General features: G+C 36.1%; 1 protein-coding gene across 2 annotated transcripts; it reads right to left on the bottom strand.

Annotated features, from left to right (window-relative positions):
- Positions 1-2,112: 2,112 nt before the first annotated feature.
- Positions 2,113-13,852, bottom strand: LOC121875167 (sperm-specific H1/protamine-like protein type 2). Of its 2 annotated transcripts, none has more exons than XM_042379602.1 (3): positions 13,544-13,852; positions 2,946-3,193; positions 2,113-2,613 (listed from the first exon to the last, which is right to left on the bottom strand). In XM_042379602.1, exons 1-3 carry the CDS (start codon positions 13,731-13,733, stop codon positions 2,386-2,388), a joined length of 666 nt encoding a protein of 221 aa, XP_042235536.1. In that variant the 5' UTR covers positions 13,734-13,852; the 3' UTR covers positions 2,113-2,385. The 2 variants fall into 2 exon arrangements, with proteins under 2 accessions (XP_042235536.1, XP_042235537.1); XM_042379603.1 differs by having other exon boundaries at positions 13,565-13,850.
- Positions 13,853-14,161: the final 309 nt, after the last annotated feature.

The raw sequence follows: 14,161 nt of genomic DNA, 5'->3' as shown, positions 1-14,161 counted from the left end.
GTATTTTATCCTATTTTACATTGAAATACATCACGTTTCAGCAAAACTACTATTTATTTCCGAGAATATATTCATTCAGGCGCAGTTTAGGTAAAATATACATGTGATGTAACAGTTTTTTAACTGAAAACGATTCGAAAAACACGTACCCTCTAGCCCTGTTCAAGGAGAGGACTGGTAGAAGCCGTTTGGTGCTGCAGATGATGACGAGGAAAATGATTTGGATGGATTTTAATGATAATATTCAGAAATATGGTATCGTAGTATTTATTCAAGTCAATTAGGATAGAATATTATTGTAATACAACAGTTTTTTAACTGAAAACCAATCGTAAAGCGATTACGGTAACATCTTTTGAACGAAAAGAAGCAAGTCATTGTTTTCATCACGATTTTATCCCACTTTCCACTGTAATACGTACGTCATTTCAGCAAAAATATTACATTTCCGTGAATGCATTATATCAAGTGCAGTATGAATAGAATACCATTGTAATATAACAATATTTTAACCAAAAACTATTAAAAAAACGAGTAACTTCTCTTGAACATCGGAAGGTTAGGTAAAATCTTTTGTTTTCGTCATGTATTTTATCGTATTTTACATTAAAATACATCACGTTTCAGCAAAACTACTATTTATTTCTGAGAATATATTCATTCAGGCACAGTTAAGGTAAAATATACATGTGATGTAACAGTTTTTTAACTGAAAATGATTCGAAAAACACGTGTACCGTCTAGCTGATACAGCTGGTGGTGCGTGATGCGTCGTTGTAAACAATAGGAGGTTGAAGTAGATTACCGGGTGCTATATCAAAAAGGTTTTTATTACCGGTATTTTTTGTAGACCAATGAGAACTCTGATACCGTATATATGATAAGTTAGCCTGTGCTAAGAACTTCAACATAGACTACTGAAAACACGTAAGGTAATTTAGCCTATTGTAAGTTGGTGAGCTTCATTTGCTGAAGGAACTGCACTACTTTTCATTACTAATTGTTACATATTTTACGTTTCCATTGTTTACTGGCAGTAAATGGTAAATATTTTTCATGTCTGAAGCTAAAAGTTGCATCCCCCCCCCACACTAGTGGTGATGTTACATTTAACCAAAAAGACGCTGGTGTTTTATCCCAGCAGTGGGTGGAACATCATTTTAGCTTAAGGTCCGCGTAGGTAATATTCCTAAAGAAAAAGTTTGTTCAGATTTTGTCCGAATTATCCGAAATCCGGATTAAAGGGGTCCAAATTAATGAGGGTCGACTGTACAGGTAAAGGAAATTAATGTCTCTAGAACAAATGGCTCCCTGTCCCAGCCAAACTACCCACAGACGTTCTTGGGTACATTGAGGGTGTCATCCGCGAACATGGGGGGCCCCTGTATTTGCAAAATGCCGAGACCAGTGGTCCTTCTCAAGACTGTGTACTGGGGTCCCCTGAGGTGTCAATGAGCCAGTTTCTTAAGATTATGGCTAAGTAAAATGACAGCATTTCATGACTGGTTTCCTTTTATTCTTTAGATTATGCTGTAAATGGTTATTGATCTTCCTTCCAAGCTATTCAATCCTTCCCCTTTTCACAACCTCTTTCAGTCATTTTATCCTTCACACCCAATGTCTCATATTCCATTTTTGTGCATATGGGGACAAAGGTAGGGAATCCTTACCTACCAGTTAAGGATTAATGAAGTTCTCATATTATCTACAAACCAAATAAGCACACTAAATGACTTTGTACATTCAAATTATTTCTAGCCATCAGATAAGAACTACTTCCCCTACAGAAACTTGATACCAGTATGATATTCACTATTTAATATATGAAATAAGCCAAATCTTGCCACTATCATGAGGTTATTTCAGTTATGCAACACCAGACATTTTAATATTTATCATACATAATATTTTCCCATGAATGAATTCTCTTATGATCCAAAACCATATATTAATTAATTTCATTGCATTATCATGTCCAAAGTTACATTGGTTTAAGTTAACCATGATTATTAACAAAAATAGTGTTATCACTGAAAGTAAAGGTTAATTTATATCTTATTCACCAAAGTTTTCAATACACAAACTTAAGAGGATCTAAGTGAAACACAATAATAAAAAAGGCATTTCTTTAATTCTGTCACCTACACAGGTGAATAAACCATCTTCATTTGGTTCCACTATCACAAAAGATGAATAAGCTGTGACAATGAAGCACAAAATGCTTCAATCACCAGATAAAATAAAAATTGAGTTCTAGGTACACATTTAGCTCAGCAGCTACATAAATATATGATAATGAAAGATGAGTATGAACCATCTAATATATACTCTGGGAAATATAAATCAATTTCTAAATAAAAATATATCCCACACTCCCTTTACACCTCACTTTCTTCCCTTGGTTTTCTTCACCGGTCGCTTTGATTTGGGTGTACTTGCCTTCTTGGCAACAGGTCTCTTTGCCACTTTTTTTGAGGCCTTCTTTCCACCCTTCTTCTTACCCTTCTTGGCTGATTTTTTTGCATCCTGTGCTCGTTTGGACTGCTGAGGCATAACCTCATCTTCATCTTCCTTCTTAGCTGACTTGCCCAAAAGGTATCTGCCACTCATCACCTGTAAGAACAATTGCCCTTATAAGCCCTAAATAAGAAAGAACACAATGACATTAGATACTTTCAGATGCAGTGCCTTGTGTGATACCTAAAGTATTTTAAAATGGAACATACTTTCCTGGCGTGAAATTTTAGTTTCTATGAGATTGTGGTGGCCAAGGGTGTGGGTAGAGCAAAAAAGTGGTTTCCAAATGGTGGAGTACATATGAAAGGGCACACAATGAGCTGGAGAATTTCAGGATATATTAATCATCAAAATTTTATTGGGTTTCTAATCACACAGAATTAATTCTCTTTCATTCCAAAACAAAATGTAATTCAGCAAGAACTCACCTGTGTGTCTGCCTGTCCCTTTGGCCGTGATACAACACCTTGCTCCAGGCCAAGATTGAGAGCACGCCTCAACATGGATTTGACCATGTCTGTACGTACAGTTTTAAAGTTCTGGAGGATGTACGCCTTAATGGCCTGCACACTTGAGCCTTTTCTCTCTCCCAGGTTCTCAATAGCCTCAATGATCATGTCCATTGTCTTGGGATGCCTTTTGACTACCTTCTTCTTCTTTTTAGCTCCAGGGGCAGCTGGAAAAAATATAGGTTAGGTGAGTACAATAATTCTAGTTCAGTGAACCCTCACTTTACGCGGTCAATTGAACCCACGGCGGCCCGCGTAAAGTAACAACATAACATATGGGATTAATTGAAATAGAGACCGGGCCGACCCCCAAACTCCACTTTTTCAGACACAATACCTACGTTGTAGTAAAAATAACTACCGTATATACTCGTCTATAGGTCAGCCCTGATTTTTTGACCAAGAAATCGTTAATTTACGATATTCCTCGTTTATAGTTCGACCCACGCTTTTGAGGGTAATGGAACAACAAAACCTTCACTAAAAACGCTCTACGTCCTATAAACTGAGGCTCGCCGTGCATGAAACACGAGTGCCGAAGGCAAATTGTTTACCATTTATTATTACGACACTTTACACTGAAACGCGGGTAGTTTCAACAAAAATATTGTATATTTCCATTCAAGTATTTATTCAAGTCAATTAGGAGGGAATATTATTGTAATACAACAGTTTTTTAACTAAACCCTTCGAAAAGCGATTACGGTAACATCTTTTGAACGAAAGAAAGCGAAAGTCATTGTTTTCGTCACGATTTTATCCCCCTTTCCACTATAATACGTACGTAATTTCAGCAAAAATATTACATTTCCGCGAATGCATTATATCAAGCACAGTATGAATAGAATACCATTGTAATATAACAATATTTTAACCAAAAACTATTAAAAAAACGAGTAACTTCTCTTGAACATCGGAAGGTTAGGTAAAATCGTTTGTTTTCGTCATGTATTTTATCGTATTTTACATTAAAATACATCACGTTTCAGCAAAACTACTATTTATTTCCGAGAATATATTCATTCAGGCACAGTTAAGGTAAAATATACATGTGATGTAACAGTTTTTTAACTGAAAACAATTCGAAAAACACGTGTACCGTCTAGCTGATACAGCTGGTGGTGCGTGATGCGTCGTTGTAAACAATAGGAGGTTGAAGTAGATTACCGGGTATTATATTAAGTGTGAAATATCAAAAAGGTTTTTATTACCGGTATTTTTTGTAGATCCATGAGAACTGTGATACCGTATATGATATGATAAGTTAGCCTGTGCTAAGAACTTCAACATAGACTACTGAAAGCACGTTGTAATGTAATTTAGCCTATTGTAAGTTGGTGAGCTTCATTTACTGAAGGAACTGCACAACTTTTCATTACTAATTGGTACAAATTTTACATTTCCATTGTTTACTGGCAGTAAATGGTAAATATATTTCATGTCTGAAGCTAAAAGTTGCTCCTCACCCTTCCCATCATGCACGGGTTCAACCTAACAAAACTATTACGCATGTATAGGTCGACCCCCAATTTTTTGCCTAAAAATTTGGTCTTAAAAACTCGAACTATACACGAGTATATACGGTACTTAATTTTATGATGGTATGCACACACAATTAATAATTAAGAGAAATATCAATAATATTAGGTTTTTTAACACTTACATTAGTAGAAAAGATGGCTGGGCACACGGGGTTGGTTCCGAGGCAGAGGGCAGATTATTGGCCCTCATCTGTATCACTTGTATCACTATGCACCACAGAGGCTTGCAGGGCCTCTTTGTCAAACCCTTCAAAGTCCACATCCTCACTATCATTATCACTATCACTGACTTGGGCCAGCTGTGGTGGGTGGCGGGTGAAGAACTCGGTAATGTTTTGATGACTGGGCGACCTTGTGCACACCCTGCTCGCGCCGCTCTCCGCGTAAAAGGGTACACACACCGCGGAAAGTGAGCATTCCGTGTTCGGCAGGGTACCGCGTAAACGAGTAAAGTGGGACCGCGTAAAGCGAGGGTTGACTGTATACTGTACTAACCAGCAAACAAAGCAATATACGGTAGATTGATCCAGAACAAATCAACTTGGTTCAATATGATTACGAAAAATGGATTCAAATTTTCTAGCAACATACTAAAACAATTCAAAATGACAACAGAGTACCGTATATATCAATTTGAACTTTGATCATCAAAATTAACATGTCACCTGACATACCAATGTTGAATTTAGTATCCTTGAATAGATAGCTCCATTTGATTTTCATGAAACCAAACAGGTGCCTCAAAGAGAGCTCAGGTTATCAACTGACTCAGCCATGTTAATATTGTTATTATTATCCACTCTGTATCTGTATTTTTTCTGGCTTAATAAACTGTTTCATTTCAATTCAACTTCTATAGTGTTTCAAATTCAATACATGATTTATAAAAAGTAATCATGAACTGGCTAGATATACCACATGTACAGTTTTGCAACAAAAAAATCACTGTACCATCAAAGCAGACTTGAAAATAGCAACATATCATCTGTACAAAATCTATACTGAACAGGGGGTCCCCAGGGTATGAACGAGTTCCGCTCCAAAGTGTTCTTAAGTTGGATTTGTACGTAAGTCTAAGTACCGTATATACTCGTCTATAATTCTACCTCATTTATAGGTGGACCCAGATTTTTTGACCAAGAAATCATTAATTTATGATATGCCTCGTTTATAGGTCGACCCAAGTTCTCGAGGGTAATGGAACAGCAAAAACACTCTACGTCCTTTAAACTGAGGGTCGCCGTGCCTGAAACACCGAGCGCCAAAGGCAAATTGTTTACTATTATTACAACACTTTACACTGAAACACTGGTAGTTTCAGCAAAATATTGTATATTTCCATTTAAGTCAATTAGTAGGGAATATTATTGTAATGCAAGTTTTTTTTAACTGAAAACCACTCGAAAAGCAATTACGGTAACATCTTTTGAACAACGAAAGAAAGCGAAAGTTGATTGTTTTCGTCATGGTTGTATCCCACTGTCCACTGTAATACGTATGTCATTTCAGCAAAAATATTACATTTCCGTGAATGTATTACAGGTTGACAACCCTTTATCCAAAATTCCGAAAACCGAAAAGCTCTGAAAACTGAAAGTTTTTTGTGGAGCATTTTTTTTAAACAGGGATTAGCCCACCCAGGCATAGATCACTGACCCACATCGGGGCCTGGAGGGCAAAAATGTAATAGTAATAATAATTATAATAATAATAATTATTCATAGTAAATAAAAATTTTAATTAAAAAATACACCAAAATAAAATCATAATGATAACTATATTAATAATAATAAAATATACAATAATACTGTATTAATAAAATAATAAATAAAAAAATGAAAAAAGTTAAAGTGAGAAACACGACATAGACCTATGAATTATTATAATTATTATTATATCCCCCCCCCCCAATGTGGATCAGTGACTTAAAAAAACCTAACCATTCTGAAAACCGAAAAATTCCGAAATGCCTCTGGCCCCAAGGATTTCGGATAAGGGATTGTCAACCTGTATATCAAGCACAGTATGAATAGAATATCATTGTAATATAACAGTATTTTAACCAAAAACTATTAAAAAAGCGAGTAAAATCTCTTGAACTTCGGAAGGTTAGGTAGTCTTTTGTTTTCGTCATGTATTTTATCCTATTTTACATTGAAATACATCACATTTCAGCAAAACTACTATTTATTTATGAGAATATATTCATTCAGGCGCAGTTTACGTAAAATATACTTGTGATATAACAGTTTTTTAACTGAAAACGATTCGAAAAACACGTACCCTCTTGCCCTGTTCAAGGAGAGGACTGGGAGAATCTGTTTGGTGCTGAAGACGATGACAAGGAAAATGATTTTGATGGATTTTAATGAAAATATTCAGAAATATGATATCGTAGTATTTATTCAAGTCAATTAGGATAGAATATTATTGTAATACAACAGTTTTTTAACTGAAAACCACTCGAAAAGCGATTACGGTAACATATTTTGAACAACGGAAGAAAGCAAAAGTCAATTCTTTTCGTCATGATTTTATCCCACTTTCCACTGTAATACGTACGTCATTTCAGCAAAAATATTACATTTCCGTGAATGTATTATATCATCCGTGAATGTTTATAAGTGGTTTCACCATTGAATTGAAACAGTTTATTCAGCCAGAAAAACAGATACAGAGTGGATAATAATAACAATATTAACATGGCTGAGCCAGTTGAGAATCTGAGCTCTCTTTTAGGAACCTGATATATACTATACATTTATCTCAAGGAAGTATTATGTAACATTTAGTATCATCTGGAATAGTACAATAGCATGGTGGTAATAAGAACATCTCATAATGTTACCACGGTTATCACTTCAATATATATATATATATATATATATATATATCTATATCTATATATAATATATATATATATATATATATATATATATATATATATATATATATATATATATATATATATATATATATATATATATATATATATATATATATATATATATATATATATATATATATATATATATATATATATATATATATATATATATATATATATATATATATATATATATATCTATATCTATATATATATCTATATATATATATATATATATATATATATATATATATATATATATATATATATATATATATATATATATATATATATATATATATATATATATATATATATATATATATATATATATATATATAATAGAATCAACGACCTCACCAGCAAGGAATCGAACCCTCGACCTACTGGGTGGGACTAGGGAACGCTTACCGGCTAGGCCACAAGGACACTAAAAGCAGTTCTAGACTCTGTTATATTTCACACAAAGCCTGTTCATCGAGCTGATGGCGCCGTGAACCTCATTGGGAAACTGCCCGTGCCTCTTATGTGGTGTCAGTAGCATTTTACCGAATCCAGCTGGTATGAAACGCGAGGTACATATATATACTTCATTTTTAGTCCATATAACACGCGGACTTTGAACATATAATCAACGACCTCACCAGCAAGGAATCGAACCCTCGACCTACTGGGTGGGACTAGAGTCTAGAACTGCTTTTAGTGTCCTTGTGGCCTAGCGGTGCGTGTCAGGTGTTATTCCCTGGCCGGATATATGTTGAAGTCCGCGTACTAAAATGAAGTATCTATCTATATATATCTATCTATATATATATATCTATCTATATATATATATATCTATCTATCTATCTATATATATCTATCTATATATATCTATCTATATATATCTATCTATATATATATCTATCTATATATATATCTATCTATATATATATATATATCTATATATATATATATCTATATATATATATCTATCTATATAAATTACAGTGGAATTGAAAAACATAAGTATAATGTGGGAGCAGTACAACCTGGGTTGTACAGTAATAAAGTTGAACAAGAGGACAGAGCTGTCAGGATTATGTCTAGTTGGCAATTTTTTATTGCAATGGTAATTACTTATCTATTTACATGATAATTTACGATTAAACGATTTTGATGGTACAATAAAAGCAGGTACTGTGAATATAGTAGGTATTACAAGAAATATTAATACTTAGACAATATATATTTTTTAAGAGATGATTTAAAGGAAGGGAGCGTAGTCTTTGCCCGGATGGGTGGGGGTAAGTTGTTCCACACCTTCACACCGTGATATTTTATGGATGTCTGGGACCGAGAGGAGTGCATGGGGGGTGCTCTTAGTAGCTCTGGGTGCCTAAGTTGTATCTCTGATTATTCCGGAATTGGAAATAATCATTGTCAAGCAAGTGATTGATAGATTTGTGAACAAAGAGGGCACAGCAGTAGGTGTTAATATCTTCGAATTTTAACATTTTCAATATAGCAAATTTTTCGTTTGTGCACTGTTTTTTTTTTTCAAGTAGGTCATTGTCCGTACAACTATCTTTTGTGCAGTAACCAGAGATTATGTATTTGAAGAGCCAGAGGCCCCCCCATAGTGTGTGACAAGTGTATCAGGTGTTGGTAAACAAGATCATGATAGATGTCTTTCATTGCTGTGAGAGTGAGTGACTGGAGTGTGATACATGATACCGCACTGTTTATTGACTTTACTGTAAATGGCTTGTATGTGGTTTCTCCAGTTAAGTTTCTCATCAACAATAACTCCAAGGAATTCAGTATTTTGTTCGTGTTTGAGGACTGTATTACCAGTGGCGAGTTCGGATATGATATTCATTTATTAGTTAGTTACTTCATTTGGTAGATAATTAGGCCAATGCATATACATTTAGTTATATTATTGTATGATAATGATACTCTGGATAGATTTGTTTTAAAAGTCACAACCACACGGAAACAAGAACAGTATGAGTAACATAACACCCAATATTCACGCTCTTCCTATTTTGAGAGAGCAGACGTATTTACTCTTAATTTGTTAAAGTTAAGGCTACGAGTTGTCCAGCACCCATGAGTTCGGACCACAATAGTCTGGGCTGAATTAACTAAAGACTACTGTATTTTAAAGGGTTATAGTCCAACTCAGCCCATCAAATACTAAAAAGTAAAAATTTACACTCTGAGGTTGACATTCCACAATATACCCACAGAAGGCAACCTCACTTTACCTGGAGACCTGACAACGATAACCTCACAAAATATGACGGTCGAGGATGACCTGATCGCAAGGTCTGAGGTTGACGAGTTCCACAACAATTTAAATAATGAGTTACTTAATGAACAAAGGCAAAACATATCAGACAGAAAACTCGGATCAAATAACAATGACCCCAAATGGATAAATAATTATTTAGAATATTATTGGCCAAAGGAACACAAAGGGTTGGAGAATAAATCGTGAAGTTTACCTCCGAGATTATTATAAGGTAATGGCCAGTAGGGCTAAGACAGAGATAAGAAAAGCAAAGAGGAATAATGAACTAAAGGTAGCAAGGGAGGTTAAGTTAAACCCCAAGAGATTCTTTCAAATGTATCAAACTAAAAAACACAAGACAAGGTTGGACCAATACTGGCAAGCTAACTGATAATGGCCTATATGTATATTGGTAAGTTCGGCCCATGGAGGTGAGCCGAACTTACCAAAGAAATGGGCAGAATTCACTAGGCTAAACTCACTAAGGGACAAATTCACAGTAAACCCCTTTGCCTCATTTGTGCTCTCATCAACTATCAAACTAAAATGAGGATCTTTAATTTTATCTCTCAGATTCTTGGTGAAACTAGGTGCAAGTATACGTTTCTGTAAGTGAGAACATTTTGAGTGATGCATTTTTATTTTCTGTAGGGCATTTGACTTATCTAACTGGTACCAGTTCACCTAGATCCCCGTTTCCCAACCCTGGGGTCTCGACCGCCACGCATTTTTCTTGGGGTCGTGAAGCAGTTCTGCCACTTCATGGAAAATACCCACAAATCTGTAGGAGAAATAGGCCTGCGTGGGAGGTGTTGAATGAAATTTGACGGATTTTTATATAAATCTGTGGGATTTCGTGGGAGAAATTAGGTAAGGTGCATGGGAATTTTCGTTCTTAAAAGTGGCAACACCGTCGCCAAGCCCTACACAGTCCTGTGGCCCTACGTGTATCATACAGGTTCAGTTCTCGAATCCGAGATGTTGCCAGCATATATTTATGTTACTACTAAAAACAAGTATTTGCTGGATTCTGAGGTACATAAAATACTTATCTAATATTGGTTGAATGATTTGGAGATATTGTTAAATACTGCTGATAAGATGGCAAATTTTTACTTGCGTATTATCTCATAAATATAATGCAGTAACCGCCAACCCTGAATCACACGTGTTTCCCCTCAGCCAGTCAACCACTCGAGCTGTGGTCGAATGGGAAAGTAACTTGTTCATCTTCTGATGGTAAGTTAATGTATTTTTACCCGTATATTGAACTAGGAATGTGCTGTATAGGTACACTCAGTGTTTCCTTCTTTAAATGAATATGAAAAAGAAATGTAGCATCACCAGAAAGTGAGGGAGGTGGGGTGAATGGAAGGAGGGTGGGGTGAAGGGAAGGGGGATGATAAGAATGGGCTGGGGATGAAGGGAATGGGGACTGGGATTGGGGCGACAGGAATGGGATGGGGTGGTAGGAAGGTGGCGGTGAAGGGAAGAGAATGGGAGGTGAATGGAAGCGGGTGTAGGGGTGGAGGGTGAATGGAAAGGGGTGGGGTGAAGGGAAAGGGGTTGACGACGAAGTATTGTACCATAGTATGTCAGTGATACTTGTTGCACAAGTTGATGCTAATTTTACCTTCCATACATGTGCGTTGCATTTTTTAAAATTTGTACCAAAGGGCATCTCTTGCCCGATGCAACAGTAAGCAAGTACTGTATATATTTAATTTCAGATTCTTCAGTGATGTCCAGAAAGTGGGTGTACAGAGAAGAATTCCTTGACACTGGGTTTACGCTTGTCATCGATCCTGGGGTCGAAAAACCCCAATGCGTTAAATGTGGCGAAGTGCTCAGCCACGGGTTGCTCAAAGAAAACAAGCTTAGGCGCCATCTCCAGGAAAAACATCCGTCACTGGCAGAGAAAGGCCGCCAGTATTTTAAGAGGAAAGAAGAACTGAAGCGTTAGCAGTTAGACACCCCCTATGAACACAGCAGTGTTTTCTGTTCGGCAAGCAACAATTGCATCCTATATCTGGTTGCAAAAAGAATTGCCAAGTGTAAACAGCCACACACAAGTGGGGAAAATTTGGTGAAGCCAGCAGTCCTTGATATGGTTCGCACTGTTATCGGAGATGATGCAGTGAAAAAGATTGAAACTATTTCACTGTCAAACAACACAGTTAGCAGATGGATTCAAGAAATGTCAGCAGACATAAAAAAACAAGTAGTGGTTGCCATCAAGGAGAGCGGAAAATTCAGCTTGCAGTTGGATGAGTCAACTGACGTCAGTGACGATGCACAGCTCTTGGTATATGTGCAGTACCAAGGGAAGAGCGACATGGAAGAGAACTTCTTGTTCTGTAAATGACTGGAGATGACAACAACAAGTGAGAATCTGTTCAAGTTGGTTGACAGCTTCATCAAGGAAGAAAACCTAAGCTGGGATCAGTGTTTCATTGTGTGCTCAGACGGAGCACCGGCAATGCTAGGGGCACGTCAGGTTGCAACCTGAACACGATTTGAGAGTAGCACTTTCCACGACTGGAGAAACTTACCAGCCAGATCCAGGCTCCCATTAGATGAGATTACCCAACTCTGATTTTGAAGTTGATCAGACATTTTAATTTTTAGTTAGTCTTTGTGGGTTGTGACAACAATAGTATTTCATCTCAACATTGAAGTACACATTTCATTAAGATTAAGCCGTCTTTAAAGTTCATGTAAATGCGTATTACACTAATGAAAAATAAATATCTTGTTTACTAGAATAAAATTGAACCATGTTATTTTTGCTTTTTTAGCACCCATACGGTACCCTTTTTACACTGTCAATTTGTAAAATAATAGATATATATTAACCTTAACCAGTGGGTTCGGGGTCATGGCTAGAGGTGCATGATTGGGGTCGCTAGAAAAAAAGGTTGGGAACCACTGAGTCCTAGATGATCTACCGACAAATTAGACCACATGTTGTTATGAAGACTGACAATTTCAACTGCTATTTTTGTGGGATTATTTACAATGTCAAAGACAAATTTAAAATAAATATACCTGTAGGCCAAGGTCAAGCTGTCTCCTATTTTGTGACAAAAGAACAAATATTTTAAGAGCTAATGAATTTAAAGAACCATAACGAATTAAACAGTACAGTTCAGTTCAGTTTTGAAGTTATGGTCTAAAATGAAATTCAAGAAGTGACTCCATTTCAATATCTCACCTCAAACTGTGAATAGAATCTATAACAGCTTTGATTAATAGTTAACACTGTTAATGCAGCAATTATAATAACCTGGACTATCACTCACTGTAGACCCGTCAAATCATTAAAAATATTGAATAATTCCTGGCTTTATATAGATAATGCCTAATTATAACTGTAGAAACTTTAAGTAATCAATTTCACAAGTCTGAAACTTGTTTATAAGACGTTGCTATATATATAGTTATCAGCATATACTTGAATCAAGCACACCTACAGTGATTTACTTGCATATATATATATATATATATATATATATATATATATATATATATATATATATATATATATATATTTTGATAAAATCACACGGGAAAATGGAAACAACGGAGTACCTTAGCTTTCGTCTTATTCAATACTCCGTTGTTTCCATTTTCCCGTGTGATTTTATCAAGATTTATCTTATCCACGTTTTCATTGTGGATTTACATGATATATATATATATATATATATATATATATATATATATATATATATATATATATATATATATATATATATATATATAGGAAGTTTGCAACACATGTCATGCTGTTATCAGTGACGAAACATACTAGTAGGTAGTTTCCTCACACCTTTCTTCGGTACTTCCTTGGGCTTTGGAGCAGCTTTCCTGGCGCGCTTTTTAGGCGGCTCAGCAGCTTCTTCCTTGGCATCCTCCTCACCCTCGCTCCCCTCTCCTTCCTCGTCCTTTGCCTCATCCTCTTCCTGGGCCTCCTCTACCTTGGCGTCTTCGTCTGACATATTTTATTCTAACCGATTAAAGGGTAATCAATGGGTTTAATAAATCCAAGAAGGACAACAAAGTAACGCGCGCAAGCACCAGAAAGATTGAGGTGGGAGTGCGCGTCAACATCAGCTGAGCACCGCCTACATCTGGCGTGCGGACGGAAAAGTAGCGTGTCAATAACTGGGCGCATCCCACGCCAACTGGACCAGCGTCATGGCCGGCCTGTGCTTCTGTTTATTATTCCCTAAATTATTGCGCACTTAGGACGTGCTAGATAACTCCAAGACTCTACAGCACCCTTGCCCTGTGCATGAGCTTTCTTTCTGTGTCGGAAACGTGTAAAATCATCTTACAGTTTTCACAATAGATATAAAGAACTGAGCACCCAGGCACCAAATATCTCCCAAGCGATATATATTTTGTCAACTATTGACATCATTTC

Source organism: Homarus americanus, unplaced genomic scaffold (assembly GCF_018991925.1).
Source record: "Homarus americanus isolate GMGI-L3 unplaced genomic scaffold, GMGI_Hamer_2.0 scaffold36970, whole genome shotgun sequence".
Lineage (NCBI taxonomy): Eukaryota > Metazoa > Arthropoda > Malacostraca > Decapoda > Nephropidae > Homarus > Homarus americanus.
The sequence above is the reverse complement of the archived record's forward strand: the minus strand, read 5'-3'. Positions and strand labels throughout refer to the sequence as shown.